This window comes from Vidua chalybeata, assembly GCF_026979565.1.
Source record: "Vidua chalybeata isolate OUT-0048 chromosome 35 unlocalized genomic scaffold, bVidCha1 merged haplotype SUPER_35_unloc_2, whole genome shotgun sequence".
Lineage (NCBI taxonomy): Eukaryota > Metazoa > Chordata > Aves > Passeriformes > Viduidae > Vidua > Vidua chalybeata.
The window spans coordinates 48,967-72,212 of NW_026530297.1; the positions used below are offsets into that span (position 1 = coordinate 48,967).

General features: G+C 53.3%; 2 protein-coding genes across 2 annotated transcripts in view; one reads left to right on the forward strand and one right to left on the reverse strand.

Moving 5' to 3' along the window:
- The window catches only part of LOC128782681 (protein phosphatase 1 regulatory subunit 14B-like), a 3,642-nt gene extending 2,447 nt beyond the window's left edge, over positions 1-1,195 (forward strand). Inside the window, exon 2 of the mRNA XM_053933137.1 lies at positions 1,156-1,195. Coding sequence (XP_053789112.1) covers positions 1,156-1,195 — 40 coding nt within the window. The remainder of the gene's footprint in view (positions 1-1,155) is intronic.
- A 2,968-nt stretch (positions 1,196-4,163) lies between these two features.
- ZC3H4 (zinc finger CCCH-type containing 4) lies at positions 4,164-22,822 on the reverse strand (the record flags this gene model as incomplete). The annotated part of the gene is made up of 14 exons (XM_053933138.1): positions 4,164-5,517; positions 7,526-8,048; positions 8,752-8,795; positions 8,902-9,122; positions 11,023-11,318; positions 12,465-12,574; positions 13,252-13,363; positions 13,841-13,939; positions 15,433-15,569; positions 18,057-18,150; positions 18,918-19,048; positions 20,018-20,225; positions 21,360-21,467; positions 22,619-22,822. Coding segments are annotated over 14 exons (3,582 nt in total), but the record flags the coding sequence as incomplete, so codon positions are not given.
- Positions 22,823-23,246: the final 424 nt, after the last annotated feature.

A 23,246-nucleotide genomic window follows, 5' to 3' on the forward strand; every position in this document is an offset into this window, starting at 1 on the left:
CCAGGACCCCCAAAATCGTCCTAAGACCCCCCCAAATTTCCCCCAGGACCCCCAAAATGCTTCTGAGACCCCACAAAAACCCCAAATGCCCCCAAATTTCCCCCCCTAGGACCCCCCAAAATTGCCCTGACATCCCCCAAGCCCCTTAAATTTCCCCCCGGGACGCCGAAAAATCGATTTGGGACCCCCCAAAACCCCCCAGGACCCCCCAAAATCCCCCCAGGACCCCCCAAAACCCCCAGGACCCCCAAAATCCCCCCAGGACCCCCAAAAATGGCTTTGAGACCCCCAGAACCCCCAAATTTCCCCCCAGGTCCCCCCAAAATCGCCCTGAGACCCCTCCCCAGCTCCTCAAATCTCCCCCCAGGAACCCCAAAAAATCGTTTTGAGACCCCCCCGGAAACCCCCAAATTTCCTCCCTGGGACCCCAAAAATTGATCTGAGACCCCCCAAAAATCCCCCCAGGAACCCCCAAAATCGCTTTGAGCCCCCCCAAACCCCAAATCCCCCCCCCAGGACCCCCAAAAATTCCCCCTGGAACCCCAAAATCGCTTTGAGACCCCCCCAAAACCACCAAAATTGAGGTCAGCCAGGTTCATTTGCATATATTTACATATTTATTACATCATCTCCCGGCCCCCCCCCTCCCCCACCCTCCGGCCCTCGAGGGGCCCCAAAAATTCCTTAAAAAAAAAAAAAAAAGAAAAAAAAAAAAAAAAAAAAAAAATTTCCAATCCCGAGAAATTCTTTTACAAAAATTCCCGAATTTCCCCCCAAAAAATTCCCGGAAAATCGAGGGAACAAAGTACAAAAAAAAAAAAAAAAATCCCCATTTTTGAGCAGAAAAATCCCAATTTTGGGACTGAAAATCCCAATTTTGGGTGGAAAAAACCCAATTTTGGGGCTGAAAATCCCAATTTTGGGTGGAAAAATCCCAATTTTGGGGCTTTTTTTTGGGATCTTCGCGGCCGCTCCCAAACTGGAATTAAATTTTTTTTTTCCCCCAAAAAAACCCCAAATTTGTCCCAAAATTCCGACCCCAAATTGCCTAAAATTGTTTTTTTTTTTTTTTTAAGGAAAAAAATCCAATTTCTGGCTCCAAATTCCCCCGAGGGAAAAAGGGGAAAATTCCGATTTTGCTTCCGTTTTTTGCAGATTTTTGAGGATTTCCAGCATTTCTGGGGAGCCCGATTGAATCCTTGGAGCTTTTTTAGGATTTTTTGGGAGGCATTTTGTGGCATTTTTGCTGCTTTTTATGGATTTTGAGAATTCTCCACGTTTTCTTCTTTAAAATTCTGGTTTTTACCTGATTTTGGGTCTTTTTTTGGGTGTTTTTTCCTATTTTTTCAGTTATTTTCCATGATTTTTTTCATTATTTTTGTCTGTTTTAACGAGATTTTCAAGTACATTTCGATTATTTTAATTAATTTTTTCTTTCATTTTCACCAATTTGGAATTTTTTTTCATTATTTTCTGTGCATTTTAATTTTTTTTTTCCCATCATTTCCCAATTTTTCTCCTTTCTGCATTTCCCCACTGATTTCCCATTAATTTTAGGCATTTTTGGATGATTTCCTTTATGATTTTCTGGATTTTTTAATCCAATTCTGCATTTTTGGGTAATTTGAATGATTTTTAACCATTTTTTTACATTTTCTTGCTGGATTTTCACCCATTTTTCCACATTTCTGAACTTCCCCCTCATTTTTCTGCGATTTTGAGCGTTCTTGGGCTGCATTTTCATTTCTTTTAACATTTTTTGTCTCTTTCCATGGGTTTTATGTCGATTTTTTCCCATTTTAACATTTTTTCTATGATTTCTGATTTTTTTTCCATGTGCAATTCTTTATTTTTCCTTTTTTTTTTTTTTTTTTTTTTTTTTTTTTGCATTTCAAACAGTTCTGGATGGATTTGAATTTTTTTTTTTCATGATTTTTCCCACTCATTTTGGACTCTGCTTTTTTTTTATTGCAGATTTTGGACATTTCCCTGATTTTTGACACATTCTAATTTTTATTTTACTTTATTTCAATTGTTTTTTTCCCTCCATTTTAATTTTCAAGGGAATTTTGGGATATTTTTGAATTTTTCCTGCCTTTTTATGGCTTTTAAATGGAATTTTTGTTGTTTTCTCCACGATTTTTGCCCATTTTTAGGCGAATTCCCTTTTTTTTCCCCATGATTTTGGCAATTTTTGTGTTGTTTTAATTTTTTTTCCCTTTTTTGGGGGGGCTTTTCTTACATTTTTTAATATTTTCCATGGTTTTTAATGGAATTTTGGATATAATTTCACTGTTTTCTTTTTTGTTGCACTTTGATTTTTTTCCCCATTATTTTTCTGTTTTTTTTAATGGAATTTTTTGGTGCAATTTTTGGTTCTTTTTTCACATTTTAAATTTTCCTGCGACTTTTCCCCATTTCCCCCATATTTTTATCCATTTTTTACCATTATTGTGTCTTTTTTTTTTCCTCTTTTCCCCCATTTTTTACCATTTTTGATGATTTCCCACAGAAAAATTGGAGCGAGAGCCTCAAATCCCAAAAATCCCTGATTTAACCCACTGGAAAAACAGAACCACGGTGAATTCTGGGGCAAAAAATCCAAATTTTGGGGCTTTTTTGCTGCTCAAACCCTCAAAATTTGGTGTTTTTTTCCCTGGAATTGGGAATTTTTTGGGAAAAAAAAAAGGGAATTTCGAGCCCAAGTCACCACAGGGGAAAACCCTCGGGAATTTGGGGAGAATTTGGGATTTATTTACAATTGTTATGGCTGAGGAAGGGCCCAAAAAGGGACAAAATCCCCCCAAAATCCATCCCGAGGCTCCGGCTGCTCCCGGGGCCAATTCCGGGGGGTTTGGGAAATTTTGGGGATTTTTTTTTTGGGGTGGAATTGGGGCTTTTTGGGGTGGGTTTTGTGCATTTGGGGTGGATTGGATTTTTTTTGAGGGAGATTTTAGGAGAAATTGGGTGGATTTGAGGTCAGATTTGGGCTTTTCGGGATCAAATTTGGGTTTTTTTTGGTCGGATTTGGGATTTTTTGGGGGACAAATTTGGATTTTAGGGGAGGGTTTGGGTCGGTCCAGATCAAATTTGGGATTTTGGGGTCGGATTTGGGATTTTTTTGGTGCCAATTTGCCTCCAATTCCATTTTCCAGGGCTGAATTTCATTTTTTTGGGGCTCAAATTTCACTTTTTTGGGGCCAATTCTCTCCTTTCCTTGGTGTGGACCCCCAACTTTTCCCTCCAACCTCGGATTTTGGGTGGATTTGGGTACATTTGGAGTGGATTTGGGTGGATTTTGGCAGATTTTGGGTGGATTTTGAGCACACCTGACCAGATTTTGGGTGGATTTCAGCAGACCTGGGTGGATTTTGGGTGGGTTTTGGGCAGATTTGGGCAGATTTGGGTGGATTTTGGGCGGATTTGGGCAGATTTGGGTGGATTTTGGGTGGACCTGGGTGGATTTTGGGTGGATTTTGGGCAGATTTGGGTGGATTTGAGCAGACCTGGCTGGATCTTGGGCAGATTCGTGTGGATTTTGGGCAGATTTGAAAAGACCTGAACAGATTTTCGATGGATTTGAGCACACCTGGGTGAATTTTGGGCAGATTTGACCACACCTGATTGGATTTTGGGCAGATCTGAGCAGACCTGGGTGGATTTTGAGCACATCTGGGTGGATTTTGGGCAGATTTGAGCACACCTGACTGGCTTTTGGGTGGATTTTTACCAAACCTGACTGCATTTTGCACAGCTTTAACCACACCTGCCCAGATTTAACCACACCTGCCCACATTTTGAGTCAATTTAACCACACCTGCCCAGATTTCACACAGATTTAACCACACCTGCCCACATTTTGAGTCAATTTAACCAAACCTGCCCAGATTTCACACAGATTTAACCACACCTGCCCGCATTTTGAGTCAATTTAACCACACCCGCCCACATTTTGAGCTGCTTTAACCACACCTGCCCAGATTTCACACAGATTTAACCACACCTGCCCGCATTTTGAGTCAATTTAACCACACCTGCCCGCATTTTGAGCCGCTTTATCCACACCTGCCCGCATTTTGAGTCAATTTAACCACACCTGCCCGCATTTTGAGCCGCTTTATCCACACCTGCGGGCACCTGGCGCGGGTTTCACCGCCCCCCACCCCGTTTTTCCGCCCGTTCCCCCAGCCCCGCCCCGGTTCCGCCCCCTGCCCGCCCTCCCTCACTGGCAGAAGGGCGAGGCCGTGGGGTCGAAGCCCTTGAAGACGTCCTTGAGCGAGGCTTTGTCCCCGCCGTCCTCGGAGGGCTCCCGCCCGGGGCTGCCCCCCGGGAAGGGGCTCCCGGCGCCCGGCCGAGCCCCGGCCTTGCCCAGGCCGAACACGGGGGGCACGGGGGGCACGGGCAGGTTGTGGAGGCCGGGCTGGGCGCCGCCGCTCTCGGCTTTGCCGCGGGGCCGGTTGTAGCTGTTGTACCTGTCCGTGGGCTCGGGGCGCTCGGCGCCGTCCGGCTGCTCCAGCGCCGAGCGCCGCACGAACGGCGGCTCCTTGGCCCGGCCCGCTTTGCCCGGCTCGCCGGCGGCTTTTTGGGCCGGGGTCCCATCGTTCTGGGGGTCTTTCCCCGCGCCGGGGCTGCGGGGGTCGTAGAGGCTGATGGCGCTCAGGACGCTGCTCTGGCCGGAGCCGCCCCAGCTCAGGCGCGGGTCGTAGGGAGCGATGGCCGGGCCGGCGTCGGGCGCGTCCCGGGACTCGCCGCGCTCCGGGGATCTCTGCAGCCGCGGGTCGGCCGGAGGAGCTTTCCGCACGCGGGGGTCGCTGGGTTTGTCCCCCGCCGAGGCCGCGACGCTTTTGAGGATCCTGGAGAGCAGCTCGAAGTCGGGCAGGGACGAGGAGGAGGAAGAGGAGGAGGAAGAGGAGGAGGCGGCGGCGTCGCCGGCGGGCGGGCGCGGCTGCCGCGGGTCCGAGGGGCCGGAGGGCGGCCGGAGCGGGCGAGGGTCGGGGCCGGGCGCGGGGAGGGGGCTCGGGGCGGGCGGCTCCTGCCGGGGCACGGGCAGCGGGATGAGATCCTCGGGGCTCCAGAGCACGGAGCGGGCGAAGGGCGGGCGCAGCAGCAGCACGTCCTTGCGGATGTGCGAGAACTGCTGCAGCTGGCAGCGGGGGTCGCGCTGCGGGAGCCCCGGCGCGGCCTCCAGGGGGATGGGCAGGGGCTTCTCCCGCAGGATCCGCTCGCCCTCCTCGTCCTCGGCCGCTCGGGGCCCCGGCTCCGCCCTGGCGCCGTGCCGGGCCAGCCGCGGGTCCGAGGGGCCGGGCTCGGCGCCGGGCTCGGCGCTGCGGGCCAGCCGCGGGTCCCGGAGCCGGGGGTCGGCGGGGCGCGGGGGTCGCTGCAGCCGGGGGTCGCTGGGGGGGTCCCCCGGGGGGTTCGGGGCTCGGGCGGAGCTTTGCTGGCGCAGGGATTTGAGGATGGAGGTGACGCTGCTGCCGCCGTCGTCCTCGTCGCTCGAGTACCAATTGCCGGGGTCTCCTGGGGGAGGGGGGGGGGGGGGAAGTGAAAATGAAAATAAGAAAAATAAAAATGAAAATAAAAAGTAACGGAAATAAAAATAACGAAAATAAAAAAAAAATAACGAAAATAACGAAAACAAAAATCAAAATAACGAAAATAAAAATAACGAAAACAACGAAAACAAAAATCAAAATAAAAAGTAACGGAAATAAGAATAACGAAAATAACGAGAACAAAAACCAAAATAAAAATAACGAAAATAAAAATAACGAAAACAACGAAAACAAAAATAAAAGTAAAGATATCGAAAATAAAAATAACGAAAACGAAAATAAAAATAAAACCAACGAAAATAAAACCAATGAAAATAAAAATAATAGAAAATAAAAATAATAGAAAATAAAAATAATAGAAAACAAAAAAAAAAAAAAACGAAAATAAAAATAACGAAAATAAAAATAACGAAAATAAAAATAATAGAAAACAAAAAAAAAAAAAACCCAACGAAAATAAAAATAACGAAAATAAAAATAACGAAAATAAAAATAAAAATGAAAATAAAAATAGCAGGAGGTTTTGAGCCAGAAAAAATCCCGGCCATCAGCGAGGCCCTGAGGGCTCAGAGATCCCGAGAGAGCCGGGATTGGGATTGGGATTGGGAACGTGGATCAGGAATTGGGAATTGGGGCCGGGAATTGGGGGGTCGGGAATTGGGGTCAGATCAGGGATTTTTGGGGATGTTTGGGGGGTTTTTTTGGGGATTTTTTGGGATGTTTTTCGGGGATTTTTGGGGATGTTTTCGGGGATGTTTTCAGGGATTTTCGGGGCTCTCTCACCCTCCTCGTGCTCCGTCAGGATGGGGATTTTGGGGGATTTTCGGGGATGTTTGGGGATGTTTTCCGGGCTGTTTGGGGATATTTTTGGGATATTTTCCGGGGCTTTCGGGGCTCTCTCACCCTCCTCGTGCTCCCTGTCAGGATGGGGATTTTGGGGGATTTTCGGGGATGTTTTTGGGGATGTTTTCAGGGCTGTTTGGGGATATTTTCAGGGCTGTTTGGGGATATTTTTGGGATATTTTCCGGGGCTTTCGGGGCTCTCTCACCCTCCTCGTGCTCCCTGTCAGGATGGGCATGTTTGGGGGATTTTCGGGAATGTTTTTGGGGATATTTTCAGGGCTGTTTGGGGATATTTTTGGGGATATTTTCAGGGATTTTCGGGGCTGTTTGGGGATGTTTTCGGGGATGTTTTCCGGGCTGTTTGGGGATATTTTTGGGATATTTTCCGGGGCTTTCGGGGCTCTCTCACCCTCCTTGTGCTCCCTGTCAGGATGGGGATTTTGGGGGATATTTTCAGGGCTGTTTGGGGATGTTTTCGGGGATATTTTCAGGGCTGTTTGGGGATATTTTCAGGGCTGTTTGGGGATGTTTTCGGGGCTGTTTGGGGATATTTTTGGGATATTTTCCGGGGCTTTCGGGGCTCTCTCACCCTCCTCGTGCTCCCTGTCAGGATGGGGATTTTGGGGGATTTTCGGGGATGTTTTTGGGGATGTTTTCAGGGCTGTTTGGGGATGTTTTTGGGATATTTTCCGGGGCTTTCGGGGCTCTCTCACCCTCCTCGTGCTCCCTGTCAGGATGGGGATTTTGGGGGATTTTCGGGGATGTTTTTGGGGATATTTTCAGGGCTGTTTGGGGATATTTTTGGGATATTTTCCGGGGCTTTCGGGGCTCTCTCACCCTCCTCGTGCTCCCTGTCAGGATGGGGATTTTGGGGGATTTTCGGGGATGTTTTTGGGGATGTTTTCAGGGCTGTTTGGGGATATTTTCAGGGCTGTTTGGGGATGTTTTTTGGGATATTTTCCGGGGCTTTCGGGGCTCTCTCACCCTCCTCGTGCTCCCTGTCAGGATGGGGATTTTGGGGGATTTTCGGGGATGTTTTTGGGGATATTTTCAGGGCTGTTTGGGGATGTTTTCGGGGATGTTTGGGGATATTTTTGGGATATTTTCCGGGGCTTTCGGGGCTCTCTCACCCTCCTCGTGCTCCCTGTCTCCGCGGCCGCCCTCGGCCGCTCTCCGGCCGCGCTCCTCGGGCCGCTGCTTGTGGCGGATGCGCAGGAAGAGCGCGCGCTGCGCCGAGGGCAGGAACTCGGGCACCCCCCCGGGAGCCCCCCCGGGAGCCCCCCCGGACACCCCCGGGGCCCCCTCGGCCTCCAGGGACCCCTCCCCGAACAGGGGGTCCCCCCCGGGCCCCTCGGCGGCCTCGTAGGAGCCGTAGTCGTCTGCTGGGGGAAAAAAAGGAGATTTTGGGGAGGGAAAAAAGAGATTTTTGAGGGGGGGGAAAGGAGATTTTGGGGTTTGGGGAAAGGAGATTTTTTGGGGAAAAAGGAGATTTTGGGGAGGGAAAAGGTGATTTGGGGGAAAAAAGGAGATTTTGGGGAGGGAAAAAAGGAGATTTGCGGGAAAAGATTTGGGGGGAAAAAGGAGATTTTGGGGAGGGAAAAGGTGATTTGGGGGGAAAAAGGAGATTTTGGGTGGAAAAGGAGATTTTGGGGTTTGGATAAATTTTTAGGGGAAAAAAGGAGATTTTGGGGGGAAAAAGGAGATTTGGGGGAGGGAAAAGGAGATTTGGGGGAAAAGATTTGGGGGGAAAAAGGAGATTTTGGGGAGGGAAAAGGAGATTTGCGGGAAAAGATTTGGGGGGAAAAAGGAGATTTTGGGGGGAAAAGGAGATTTTGGGGTTTGGAGAAATTTTTTGGGGAAAAAAGGAGATTTTGGGGAGGGAAAAGGAGATTTTTGGGGGGGAAAAGGAGATTTTGGGGTTTGGAGAAAGGAGATTTTTGGGGGAAAAAAGGAAATTTTGGAGGGAAAAGGAGGTTTTGGGGAGGGAAAAGAGATTTTGGGGAGGGAAAAGGAGATTTTGGGGGTTGGGGTGGGGAAAGGGGAGATTTGGGGTGGAACTGGAAAATATGGGATGGAATTGGGAGATTTGGGATGGGAAAGGGGGGGTTTGGGGTGGAAATTGGGGGATTTGGGGTGGAAATTGGGGATTTTTTTCCCTCTCACCCGGCCCCTCCCCCAGCCCCTCCCCCCCCCAGGTGCCCCCTCCCCACCCCAGGTGTCCCCTCCCCCACCCCAGGTGTCCCCTCCCCCACCCCCGGTGCCCCTCCCCTCCCCCAGCCCCTCCCCCACCCCAGGTGCCCCCTCCCCCGGCCCCTCCCCCTCCCCCTCCCCCACCCCAGGTGCCCCTCCCCCTCACCTGGCCCCTCCCCCACCCCAGGTGCCCCTCCCCCCCGGTGCCCCCTCCCCCACCCCAGGTGCCCCTCCCCCTCACCTGGCCCCTCCCCCCGGTGTCCCCTCCCCCTCCCCCGGTGTCCCCTCCCCCACCCCAGGTGCCCCTCCCCCTCACCTGGCCCCTCCCCCCCGGGGGGGGGCTCCATCTCCAGCCCCTCCTGGGGGTAGAACGCCCCTCCCCCCTCGTAGAAGCCGGGCCCCGGCGGGGGCAGCCCCGGGTGGGGGAGGGGCGGCTCCTCGAACCCCCCCAGGGGGGGCCCCGGGCCCAGCTCCGGGTGGGGGAGGGGCGGCCCCCCGGGGGGGCCGGGGAAGCGCGGGGGGGGCGGCCCGGGGTGCCTGGAAAGGAGAAAAACGGGAATGAAAGTGGGAAAATCCGGGTGGAAAACCGGGAAAATCGGGGTGAAAAAAGGGAAAATCGGGGTGAAAAACGGGAAAATCGGGGTGAAAAACCGGGAAAAATGGGGTGAAAACGGGAAAATCGGGGTGAAAAACCGGGAAAAATGGGGTGAAAACGGGAAAATCGGGGTGAAAAACCGGGAAATTGGGATAAAACCAGGAAAATCGGGGTGAAAAACCGGGAAAAATGGGGTGAAAAACCGGGAAAATCGGGGTGAAAAACGGGAAAAATGGGGTGAAAACGGGAAATTGGGGTGAAAAACCGGGAAATTGGGGTGAAAACGGGAAATTGGGGTGTAAAACCGGGAAATTGGGGTGAAAACGGGAAAATTGGGATAAAAACGGGAAAATTGGGATAAAAATGGGAAAATTGGGGTGAAAAACGGGAAAATTGGGATAAAAACGGGAAAATTGGGAATGAAGATGGGAAAATTGGGGTAAAAACCCAGGAAATTGGGATAAAAATGGGAAAATTGGGGTAAAAATGGGAATAAAAGGGGGGGGAACAGGAAATTGGAAATAAAATGAGAAATTGGGAATAAAAAGGGGAAATTGGGGAAAAAGGGAAATTAGGAATAAAGGGGGGGGAAATTCACAGGGGGAGGTCACAGGTGGGTCTTGTCTGAGTGCCAGGTGTGCCCGGGTGTGCCCAGGTGTATCCCAGGTGTGCCCAGGTGTGTCCCAAGTGTATTCCAGGTGTGCCCAGGTGTATCCCAGGTGTATCCCAGGTGTGCCCAGGTGTATCCCAGGTGTATCCCAGGTGTACCCCAGGTGTATCCCAGGTGTGCCCAGGTGTATCCCAGGTGTGCCCAGGTGTGCCCAGGTGTATCCCAGGTGTGCCCAGGTGTATCCCAGGTGTATCCCAGGTGTGCCCAGGTGTATCCCAGGTGTATCCCAGGTGTGCCCAGGTGTGCCCAGGTGTATCCCAGGTGCCCCCAGGTGTATCCCAGGTGTATCCCAGGTGTATCCCAGGTGTGCCCAGGTGTATCCCAGGTGTATCCCAGGTGTATCCCAGGTGTGCCCAGGTGTGCCCAGGTGTATCCCAGGTGTGCCCAGGTGTATCCCAGGTGTATCCCAGGTGCCCCCAGGTGTATCCCAGGTGTATCCCAGGTGTATCCCAGGTGTGCCCAGGTATATCCCAGGTGTATCCCAGGTGCCCCCAGGTGTATCCCAGGTGTGCCCAGGTGTATCCCAGGTGTATCCCAGGTGTGCCCAGGTGTGCCCGGGTGTGCCCAGGTGTATCCCAGGTGTATCCCAGGTGTATCCCAGGTGTATCCCAGGTGTGCCCAGGTGTATCCCAGGTGTATCCCAGGTGTATCCCAGGTGTGCCCAGGTGTGCCCAGGTGTATCCCAGGTGTATCCCAGGTGTGCCCAGGTGTATCCCAGGTGTATCCCAGGTGTATCCCAGGTGTGCCCAGGTGTATCCCAGGTGTATCCCAGGTGTGCCCAGGTATATCCCAGGTGTATCCCAGGTGCCCCCAGGTGTATCCCAGGTGTATCCCAGGTGTATCCCAGGTGCCCCCAGGTGTATCCCAGGTGTGCCCAGGTGTATCCCAGGTGTATCCCAGGTGTGCCCAGGTGTATCCCAGGTGTATCCCAGGTGTGCCCAGCTGCCCCAGGTGTATCCCAGGTGTATCCCAGGTGTATCCCAGGTGTGCCCAGGTGTGCCCAGGTGCCCCCAGGTGTATCCCAGGTGTATCCCAGGTGTATCCCAGGTGTGCCCAGGTGCCCCCAGGTGTGCCCAGGTGTATCCCAGGTGTATCCCAGGTGCCCCCAGGTGTATCCCAGGTGTGCCCAGGTGTATCCCAGCTGTATCCCAGGTGTGCCCAGGTGCGCTCACCTGACGCCCAGTTTCTCGGCCAGCTGCCCCGTGGGCCTGACCACGATCTCGAAGAGCGACGGGATCTTCTTGAAGGGGTCCGGGGGGGGCTCCAGGGGCTCCATGGGCGGGGGGAGGGGCAGCGGGGGCGGCCCGGGGGGGAGGGGCAGCCCGCGGGGGGGGGAGGGGGGCCGGGGGGGGGTGGGCAGCAGCCCCACGCCCGGGGGGGGCTTGGGCAGGGGGTCGATGCCCTGCTTGCGCAGCTCCTGCAGCTCCTTCTCGTCCTGCGCGCCCGCCTCGGCGTCCTCGGCCAGCATCTGGGGGGAAAGGGTTAAACCGGGTGAACTGGGAGCACTGGGAGAGACTGGGAGGGACTGGGATAAACTGGGATAAACTGGGATAAACTGGGGTCAGGGGCTGCGCCCGCCTCGGCGTCCTCGGCCAGCATCTGGGGGGGAAAGGGTTAAACCGGGTGAACTGGGAGCACTGGGAGAGACTGGGAGGGACTGGGATAAACTGGGATAAACTGGGATAAACTGGGGTCAGGGGCTGCGCCCGCCTCGGCGTCCTCAGCCAGCATCTGGGGGGGAAAGGGTTAAACCGGGTGAACTGGGAGCACTGGGAGAGACTGGGAGGGACTGGGATGGGAATGGGAGAGACTGGGATGGACTGGGAGGGACTGGGAGGGACTGGGATAAACTGGGATAAACTGGGGTCAGGGGCTGCGCCCGCCTCGGCGTCCTCGGCCAGCATCTGGGGGGGAAAGGGTTAAACCGCGTGAACTGGGAGCACTGGGAGAGACTGGGAGGGACTGGGATAAACTGGGATAAACTGGGATAAACTGGGGTCAGGGGCTGCGCCCGCCTCGGCGTCCTCGGCCAGCATCTGGGGGGGAAAGGGTTAAACTGGGTGAACTGGGAGCACTGGGAGAGACTGGGAGGGACTGGGAGGGACTGGGATGGGAATGGGTGTATCCAGCTGTGCCCAGGTGTGATTTGGGCAGGACCCAGCTGTGCCCAGGTGTGCCAGGTGTGATTTGGGCAGGACCCACCCGTGCCCAGGTGTGCCCAGGTGTGCCAGCCATGCCCAGGTGTGCCCAGGCGTGATTTGGGCAGGACCCACCCGTGCCCAGGTGTGCCCAGGTGTGCCAGGTGTGATCTGAGCAGGACGCAGCCATGCCCAGGTGTGCCCAGGTGTGCCCAGGTGTGATTTGGGCAGGACCCAGCCATGCCAAGGTGTACCCACCCATGCCCAGGTGTGCCAGGTGTGCCAGGTGTGCCCAGGTGTGCCCCGGTGTCCCCAGCCGTGCCCAGGTGTGCCCAGGTGTGCCAGGTGTCCCCAGCCATGCCCAGGTGTCCCCAGCCGTGCCCAGGTGTGCCCAGGTGTCCCCAGCCATGCCCAGGTGTGCCAGCCGTGCCCAGGTGTGCCCAGGTGTGCCCAGGTGTGCCCAGGTGTGCCGGTACCTTGTCGAGCAGCTGCTGGGTCTCGTCGCTGAGCGGCGCGTGTGAGAACATGCAGTCGTCGCCGTTGATGCAGAGCCCGGTGGTGTGGAACAGCTTGCACGGGAAATCCCGTGGCTGCGTCAAGGAAAACCCCAAACGGCCCGGCCGGGCTTAGGCCGGGCTTAGGCCGGGATTAGGGTGGGGTTAGGGTGGGGTTAGGGTGGATTTAGGGCAGTTTTAGGTTAATTTAAGGCTGATTCTGACTCGGTTTTAGGCTCGTTTTGGGGCAGTTTGAGGCTGGGTTGAATGCCAAGGAAAACCTGGAATATCCTGGGATCCAAAAACCCTGGGTCCAGCCCAGGTTTAGCCCGGGTTTAGGCCCGGTTTAGGCAGGATATCGTGCATGTAGGGGCAGCTCTCGGGGGCAGGTTCAGGGAAGGTTTAGGCCCGGTTTAGGCCGGGTCCAGGCCCGGTTTAGGCCGGGTTTAGGCAGGATATCGTGCATGTAGGGGCAGCTCTTGGGGGCAGGTTCAGGGAAGGTTTAGGCCCGGTTTAGGCCGGGTCCAGGCCCGGTTTAGGCCTGGTTTAGGCAGGATATCGTGCATGTAGGGGCAGCTCTCGGGGGCAGGTTCAGGGAAGGTTTAGGCCCGGTTTAGGCTGGGTCCAGCCCAAGTTTAGGCCGGGTCCAGGCCCGGTTTAGGCCGGGTTTAGGCTGGGTCCTGGCCGGGTTTAGGCCGGGTCCAGGCCCGGTTTAGGCCGGGTTTAGGCCGGGTCCAGGCCCGGTTTAGGCCGGGTTTAGGCAGGATATCGTGCATGTAGGGGCAGCTCTCGGCCCGCGCGCAGTAGCCCGTGATGTAGAACTTGCACAGCTCGCGCTTCTTGGGCAGCTCGATGTCGTGGCTGAAGTTGCAGTGGTCACCCTGGACAGGTGAGAGACAGGTGAGAGACAGGTGAGACAGGTGAGAGACAGGTGAGAGACAGGTGAGACAGGTGAGAGACAGGTGAGAGACAGGTGAGAGACAGGTGGGACAGGTGAGAGACAGGTGAGAGACAGGTGAGAGACAGGTGAGAGACAGGTGAGACAGGTGAGACAGGTGAGAGACAGGTGAGAGACAGGTGAGAGACAGGTGGGACAGGTGAGAGACAGGTGAGAGACAGGTGAGACAAGTGAGAGACAGGTGAGAGGTGAGACAGGTGAGAGACAGGTGTGACACAGAAGGTGACACAGGTGTGACACAGGTGTGACAGGTGTGACACAGGTGTAACACAGGTGTAACAGGTGTAACACAGGTGTGACAGGTGTAACACAGGTGTAACACAGGTGTAACACGTGACCCAGGTGTGACCCAGGTGTGACCCAGGTGTGACAGGTGTGAGCGGCGAGCCCAGCTCCTTACCCAGGTGCACCTGCCCTCCACGAAGTACTTGCAGATCACCTTGCCCTTCTTGTCCGAGCCCAGGTGAGCTTTGTCCTCCCGCCGGAATCCGCCCCCGTCCTGCGGCACCGCCGCCCGATCCCGGCAGTTTTGGGGGGAGAAAAGGGGAAAATGGGCAAGGCCGGAAACGCTGGCGGGACCCGGGGGGTTTGGGGGGAAATGTTGGGATTTTGGGGAAAAATCCTGGGAATTTGGGGGGAAAAAGGGGGATTTTTGGGGGAAAATATCCCTGGAATTTGGGGGGAAAATGTTGGGATTTGGGGGGAAAAATATCCCGGGAATTTGGGGGGAAAATGTTGGGATTTGGGGGGAAAAATATCCCGGGAATTTGGGGGGCAAATGTTGGGATTTGGGGGGAACATATCCCGGGAATTTGGGGGGGAAATGTTGGGATTTGGGGGGAAAAATATCCCAGAAATTTGGGTGAAAAAAAAGTGAAAATGGGAAATGCCAAAAATGGAGGGGGTTTGGGGGGTGCTGGGCCAAAAATCCCGGGAGTTTTGGGGGGGAAAAGGGGGATATGGGGGGAAAAAATCCTGGGAATTTGGGGGAAAACGGGGATTTGGGGGAGAAATATCCTGGGAATTTGGGAGGAAAATCACAGGAATTTGGGGGGAAAATGGGGATTTCTGGGGGGAAACCATGAGAATTTGGGGGAAAAGGGGGAATTTGGGGTGTTCTGTGCCAAAAAATCCCGGGAATTTGGGGTGAACCGCGGGGGAAACGGGAAAATTCCTGGCACAGAGGGGGTTTGGGGTGGTCTGAGGTAAAATTCCCAGGAATTTGGGGGGAAAATTTTGGGATTTGGGGGCAAATATCTCGGGAATTTGGGGAGAAAAGGGGGATATGGGGGGGGGATTTGGGGATTTTTGGGGAAATATCCTGGAAATTTGGGGGGAAAATCACAGGAATTTGGGGTGGAAAAGGGTGATTTGGGGTGTTCTGAGCCAAAAAAAAACCCAAAGGGATTTGGAATTTGGGGTGAACTGAGGGGAAAACGGGAGAATTCCCGGCACAAAGAGGGCATTTGAGGTGGTCATAGGTAAAAATCCCGGGAATTTGGGGTGGTCATAGGTAAAATTCCCGGGAATTTGGGGTGAACCGCGGGGAAACCGGGAGAATTCCGGGCACAGGGGGGGAATTTGGGGTGGTCATAGGTAAAATTCCCGGGAATTTGGGGTGGTCATAGGTAAAATTCCCGGGAATTTGGGGTGAACCGCGGGGAAACCGGGAGAATTCCGGGCACAGGGGGGGAATTTGGGGTGGTCATAGGTAAAATTCCCAGGAATTTGGGGTGAACCGCGGGGGAACGGGAGAATTCCGGGCACAGGGGGGAATTTGGGGTGGTCATAGATAAAATTCCCGGGAATTTGGGGTGAACCGCGGGGAAACCGGGAGAATTCCGGGCACAGGGGGGGAATTTGGGGTGGTCATAGGTAAAATTCCCAGGAATTTGGGGTGAACCGCGGGGGAACGGGAGAATTCCCGGCACAGAGGGGGGGTTTGGGGTGCTCCGAGGCCAAATTCCCGGGAATGTGGGGGCGCTCACCCACCCCCACGTCCTCGTCGTAGAAGTCGTCGTCGTCGTTGGCGCCGGCCTTGCCCGCGGCGCTGCGCCCGCGCCCGCGGCCCCGGCCCGGCCCTTTGGCACCCCGGCCCCGCGGGCCCCGGCCCCGGCCCCGGCCCAGCCCTGCAAACAACGGGATTGGGAGTGGGATTGGGATTGGGAATTGGGGTGGGGAATGGGGAGTGGGATTGGGAATGGGATTTGGGATGGGAATTGGGATTGGAAATGGGATTGGGGGTAGGAATTCCCAGATCCAGGCTCACACCGGCCCAGCCCTGCAAACAACGGGATTGGGAGTGGGATTGGGGGTGGGGAATTGGGAGTGGGAATGGGGAGTGGGATTTGGGATTGGGAAATGGGATTGGGAAATGGGATTGGGGGTGGGAATTGGGATTGGGAATGGGGAGTGGGATTTGGGATTGGGAAATGGGATTGGGGGTGGGAATTGGGATTGGGAATGGGGAGTGGGATTTGGGATTGGGAAATGGGATTGGGAAATGGGATTGGGGGTGGGAATTGGGATTGGGAATGGGGAGTGGGATTTGGGATTGGGAAATGGAACTGGGGGTGGGATTTGGGGTGGGGAATGGGGAGTGGGATTTGGGATTGGGAGTGGGATTGGGGGTGGGAATTGGGATTGGGAATGGGGAGTGGGATTTGGGATTGGGAGTGGGATTGGGGGTGGGAATTGGGGTGGGAATTGGGATTGGGAATGGGGAGTGGGATTTGGGATTGGGAAATGGGATTGGGGGTGGGAATTGGGGTGGGAATTGGGATTGGGAATGGGATTTGGGATTTGGGATGGGAATTGGGATTGGGGGTGGGAATTGGGGTGGGGAATGGGATTTGGGATTGGGAAATGGGATTTGGGATTGGGAATGGGATTTGGGATGGGAATTCCCAGATCCAGGCTCACACCGGCCCCGGCCCCGGCCCAGCCCTGCAAACAACGGGATTGGGAGTGGGATTGGGGGTGGGATTTGGGATTGGGAAATGGGATTGGGAAATGGGATTGGGGGTGGGATTTGGGATTGGGAATGGGGAGTGGGATTTGGGATTGGGAAATGGGATTGGGGGTGGGAATTGGGGTGGGGAATGGGATTTGGGATTGGGATTTGGGATTTGGAAGTGGGATTTGGGGTTAGGAATGGGATTTGGGATTGGGAATGGGTATTGGGAGTGGGAATTGGGGTGGGGAATGGGATTGGGATTTGGGATGGGAATTCCCAGATTCAGGCTGACACCAGCCCCGGCCCAGCCCTGCCAACGGGATTGGCATTGGGATTGGGATTTGGGGTGGGAATTGGGATTGGGAATGGGATTTGGGATTGGGATTGGGAGTGGGGATTGGGATTGGGATTTGGGATTGGGATTTGGGATGGGAATTCCCAGATCCAGGCTGACACCGGCTACAGGCACGGCCCAGGCCTGGAAACGGGACTGGCATTGGGATTGGGATTTGGGCTGGGAATTGGGGTGGGGAATGGGATTTGGGATTGGGATTGGGATTGGGAGTGGGGATTGGGATTGGGAGTGGGAGTGGGAGTGGGATTTGGGATTGGGATTTGGGATGGGAATTCCCAGATCCAGGCTCACACTGGCCACGGGCACGGCCCAGGCCTGGAAACGGGATTGGCATTGGGATTTGGGGTGGGGAATGGGATTTGGGATTGGGAATTGGGGTGTGGAATGGGATTGGAAAATGGGGAGTGGGATTTGGGATTGGGAAATGGGATTTGGGATTGGGAAATGGGGATTGGGAATTGGGATAGATTTGGGGTGGATTCAGGCTGGGATTTGAGTGGGATTTGTGTGGGATTTGGGCTGGGATTTGTGTGGGATTTGTGTGGGATTTAGGGTGGGATTTGTGTGGGATTTGTGTGGGATTTGTGTGGGGTTTAGGATGGATTTAGGGTGGGATTTGTGTGGGATTTGTGTGGGATTTGTGTGGGGTTTAGGATGGATTTAGGGTGGGATTTGTGTGGGATTTGTGTGGGGTTTAGGATGGATTTAGGGTGGGATTTGTGTGGGATTTGTGTGGGATTTGTGTGAGATTTGTGTGGGATTTGTGTGGGGTTTAGGATGGATTTAGGGTGGGATTTGTGTGGGATTTGTGTGGGGTTTGGGATGGATTTAGGGTGGGATTTGTGTGGGATTTGTGTGGGGTTTAGGATGGATTTAGGGTGGGATTTGTGTGGGGTTTAGGATGGATTTAGGGTGGGATTTGTGTGGGATTTAGGATGGATTTAGGGTGGGATTTGTGTGGGATTTGTGTGTGATTTGTGTGGGATTTGTGTGGGGTTTAGGATGGATTTAGGGTGGGATTTGTGTGGGATTTGTGTGGGATTTGGGATGGATTTAGGGTGGGATTTGTGTGGGATTTGTGTGGGATTTGGGATGGATTTAGGGTGGGATTTGTGTGGGGTTTAGGATGGATTTAGGGTGGGATTTGTGTGGGATTTAGGATGGATTTAGGGTGGGATTTGTGTGGGATTTGTGTGGGATTTGTGTGGGATTTGTGTGGGGTTTAGGATGGATTTAGGGTGGGATTTGTGTGGGATTTGTGTGGGATTTGGGATGGATTTAGGCTGGCCCGGAAGCCGCTCTCACCGCGGCCGCGCTCCTTGCTGCGCCGGTACTGCGACAGCTCCTTGGCGTAGTCGTCAAAATCATCCTCAGCCAGCGGCTCCTCGGGGTCGCAGTACTGGGAACAGAACCCAAATCCACCCAAATCCACCCAAATCCACCCAAATCCACCCAAATCCAGCCAAATCCAGCCAAATCCACCCAAATCCAGCCAAATCCGTCCCAAATGTACCCCAAATCCACCCAAATCCACCCAAATCCACCCAAATCCAGCCAAATCCACCCAAATCCACCCAAATCCAGCCAAATCCGTCCCAAATGTACCCCAAATCCACCCAAATCCACCCAAATCCACCCAAATCCAGCCAAATCCACCCAAATCCACCCAAATCCAGCCAAATCCGTCCCAAATGTACCCCAAATCCACCCAAATCCACCCAAATCTGTCCCAAAAGTACCCCAAATCCACCCAAATATACCCAAATCCACCCAAATCCATCCAAATCCACCCAAATCCATCCAAATCCACCCAAATCCACCCAAATCTGTCCCAAATGTACTCCAAATCCACCCAAATATACCCAAATCCACCCAAATCCAGCCCAAATCCACCCAAATCCATCCAAATCCACCCAAATCCACCCAAATCTGTCCCAAATGTACCCCAAATCCACCCAAATCCACCCAAATCCACCCAAATCCAGCCCAAATCCATCCCAAATCCATTCCAACCCTGGAACTGGGTCAGCTCTCCCCCAGGACTGGGTCAGAATTCCCGGGGCATTCATTCCCTGAGGGATCCCAGAAGCCCGGGCAGGCTCAGAATTCCCCCGGGCAGGCTCAGAATTCCCGGAATTCCCGGGATTCCCGGGATTCCCGGCTCACCTCCAGCTCCTCCTCGAAGGGCTCCTCCTCATCCTCGGGGTCGCTGCGGGCGCGGCCCCGGCCCCGCCCCGGGCCCCGCCCCCGGCCCGGGCCCCGCCCCCGGCCCCGGAAACCGCGGCCCCGGCCCCGGCCTGGAACGGGAACAACGGGGGAAACCGGGAAAAACGGGGAAAAACGGGGAAAATGAATGGGAAAAACGGGAAAGGGAGTGGGGAAAAACGGGAAAGGAAGTGGGGAAAAACGGGAAAGGGAATGGGGAAAATGGGGGGAAAGAAATGGGAAAAAATGGGGAAAGAAATGGGAAAAACGGGAAAGGGAGTGGGGAAAAACGGGAAAGGAAATGGGAAAAACGGGGGGAAATAAATGGGGAAAAACGGGAAAGGAAATGGGGAAAAACGGGAAAGGGAATGGGGGAAAACGGGAAAGGAAATGGGAAAAACGGGGGGAAATAAATGGGGAAAAACGGGAAAGGAAATGGGGAAAAACGGGAAAGGGAATGGGGAAAAACGGGAAAGGAAATGGGGAAAAACGGGAAAGGAAGTGGGGAAAACGGGAAAGGAAATGGGGAAAAACGGGGAAGGAAGTGGGGAAAAACGGGAAAGAAATGGGGAAAAATGGTTTTTTGGTGTTTTCTGGGGTTTTTGAGGTTTTTTGTTGTTTTTTTCAGGGGGGTTTTTTTTGTTTGTTTTTTGAGGTTTTTGAGGTTTTTTTGGGGAGGGGATTTGAGCTTTTTTTGAGGGTTTTTTTTGGGTTTTTTTAGGTTTTTTTGAGTTTTTGTTTTTTGAGGTTTTTTTGGGGTTTTTTTGAGGTTTTTTTTGGGGGGTTTTTTTGGGGTTTTTTTTGATTTTTTTTGGTTTGTTTTTTTTTTTTAATTTTTTGAGGGGTTTTCTGAGGTTTTTTGGGGGGGGTTGAGGTTTTTTGAGGGTTTTTTGAGTGTCTTTTTTTTTGTTTTTTTGAGGGTTTTTTTTGGTTTTTTTTTTTGTTTTTTCGGGGTTTTTTCTGGGGTTTTTTTTTGGTTTTTTTTGTTTTTTTGGTTGTTTTTTGGGGGGGGTATTTGGCAGGGATTTTGGGGCACCCCCCTTTCCCTGCTCTCCCGGTACCTCTGCCGCGCTGCGCTCCCTCCTTGCAGCGCCGGTACTGGCTCAGCTCCTTGGAGAAGTCGTCAAAGTCGTCCTTGGGCGCCTCCTCCTCCTCCTCGGCCTCGAAGGGCCCGAAGGCCTCGGCCTCAAACTCCTCGTAGGAGCCCCCGTAGCCCTTGGGGTCCCCCTTGGGATGGCCCTTGCGGGGCAACTGGGAGTACTGGTGGGACTGGGAACACACAGGGACACGTTGGGATCAGGAATTCCCAAAAATTCCCAGTGATTATTCCCTTGGCATGGCCCTTGCGGGGCAACTGGGAGTACTGGTGGGACTGGGAATGGATGGGAGGGGTTGGGATCAGGAATTCCCAAAAATTCCCAGTGATTATTCCCTTGGCATGGCCCTTGCGGGGCAACTGGGAGTACTGGTGGGACTGGGAATGGATGGGACACATTGGGATCAGGAATTCCCAAAAATTCCCAGTGATTATTCCCTTGGCATGGCCCTTGCAGGGCAACTGGGAGTACTGGTGGGACTGGGAATGGATAGGAGGGGTTGGGATCAGGAATTCCCAAAATTCCCAGTGATTATTCCCTTGGCATGGCCCTTGCGGGGCAACTGGGAGTACTGGTGGGACTGGGAATGGATGGGACACGTTGGGATCAGGAATTCCCAAAAATTCCCAGTGATTATTCCCTTGGGATGGCCCTTGCAGGGCAACTGGGAGTACTGGTGGGACTGGGAACACACAGGGACACGTTGGGATCAGGAATTCCCAAAATTCCCAGTTTTCACTCCCAGTATTCCCACTAACACTCACAGGACAAACTGGGCTGTACTCCCAGGATTTCCCACTGAACATTCCCAGTTTTCACTCCCAGTATTCCCAGTTTCCATTCCCAGTATTCCCAGTAGGACTCACGGGATGAACTGGGCTGTACTCCCGGGATTTCCCAGTGACCATTCCCAGTTTCCATTCCCAGTATTCCCAGTATTCCCAGTATTCCCAGCAGCACTCACGGGGTACACCGGGCTGTACTCCTGGGATTTCCCAGGGATCATTCCCAGCGACCATTCCCAGTATTCCCAGTAATTCCCAGCATTCCCAGCAGCACTCACGGGGTACACCGGGCTGTACTCCCGGGATTTCCCGGTGACATTCCCAGTATTCCCAGTATTCCCAGCATTCCCAGCAGCACTCACGGGGTACACCGGGCTGTACTCCTGGGATTTCCCAGTGACATTCCCAGTATTCCCAGCATTCCCAGCATTCCCAGCAGCACTCACGGGGTACACCGGGCTGTACTCCCGGGATTTCCCGGTGACATTCCCAGTATTCCCAGCATTCCCAGCAGCACTCACCGGGTACACCGGGCTGTACTCCCGGTACTTGCGGTGTCCCTTCTCGCCGGGGCTGTACTCGGAGTCGTCGCTGAAATCCGACAGATCCTCACTGGACGAGGCGTGCCGCTGGAAAACCGGGAACAGTCAGCCCCGAGCCCTTCCCACACCCTGCAACTCCCAAATTTCCTGGGAAAATCCTGGAAAAGTCAGCCCCGAGCCCTTCCCACACCCTGCAACTCCCAAATTTCCTGGGAAAATCCTGGAAAAGTCAGCCCCGAGCCCTTCCCACACCCTGCAACTCCCAAATTTCCTGGGAAAAGTCAGCCCCGAGCCCTTCCCACACCCTGCAACTCCCAAATTTCCTGGGAAAATCCTGGAAAAGTCAGCCCCGAGCCCTTCCCACACCCTGGAACTCCCAAATTTCCTGGGAACAGTCAGCCCCGAGCCCTTCCCACACCCTGCAACTCCCAAATTTCCTGGGAAAATCCTGGAAAAGTCAGCCCAGAGCCCTTCCCACACCCTGCAATTCCCAAATTCCCTGGGAACAGTCAGCCCTGAGCCCTTCCCACACCCTGCAGTTCCTGATTTTGGGATCAAGATACTAAAGAATGGATTTTTCATGGAATTTGAGGGGAATTCTTACAGAGCTTTGGCATAAAGATACTAAAAAATGGATTTTTCTTGGAATTTGAGAGGAATTTTAGGAAATTCAGGACTTGAGACACAAAAAAATGGATTTTTTCTGAAATTTGATGGGAACTCTTACAGAGCTTTGGAATAAAGATACTAAAAAATGGATTTTTCATGGCATTTGAGGGGAATTCTTGCAGAGCTTTGGAATAAAGATACGAAAAAACAGATTTTTCATGGAATTTGAGAGGAAATCTTGTAGAGCTTTGGAATAAAGATACTAAAAAACGCATTTTTCATGGAATCTAAGAGGAATTCTTGTAGAGTTTGGAACAAAGATACTAAAAAATGGATTTTTCATGGCATTTGAGGGGAATTCTTGCAGAGCTTTGGAATAAAGATACTAAAAAATGGATTTTTCATGGCATTTGAGGGGAATTTTAGGAAATCTGTGCCCGTAAAATCAATGAGCTCACACAAAACCAATTTAAACACACAAAAAAAACCCCGATTCCTCCTGGAACCTGTGGCAAACTCCCACGAGAATCGAGCGTTACATCACCAAAAAAATGAGATTGAAGGGATTTCCCACTGGGGAAAAAGGCAGAAAATCCCGGATTCCCCCCGAAATTCCAGGGGATTGCCACCTTGTGCTTGGATTTGCGCTTTTTCTTGGAGCGCCGCCTGTCCTTGTCCTTGCGGCGCTTGCGCTTGAGGCGGCGGTGCGGGCGCTCGCCGGGGGAGGCGCTGCGGCGCCGCGGGGAGCGCCGGTGCCGCCGGCTCGGAGGGGCCTCGTCCCCCGCGTCGTCCTCCAGCTCGCCCTCCTCCAGCTCGCCATCCTCCCTGCGGGGGGAAATGGGGATTGAGGGGGGATAAATAAAGGGGGATTGATGGGGGAATGGGGGAAATGGGGATTGATGGGGGAATGGGGGGATAAATCAATGGGGATTGATGGGGGAATGGGGGAAATGGGGATTGATGGGGGAATGGGGGAAATGGGGATTGATGGGGGAATGGGGGGATAAATCAATGGGGATTGATGGGGGATAAATCAATGGGGATTGATGGGGGAATAAATCAATGGGGATTGATGGGGGAATAAATCAATGGGGATTGATGGGGGATAAATCAGTGGGGATTGATGGGGGGAAATCAATGGGGATTGATGGGGGAAAATGGGGAAATGGGGAAATGGGGGGGGAAATGGGGATTTATGGGGAAAATGGGGATTTATGGGGGAAATGGGGATTTATGGGGGGAAATGGGGATTTATGG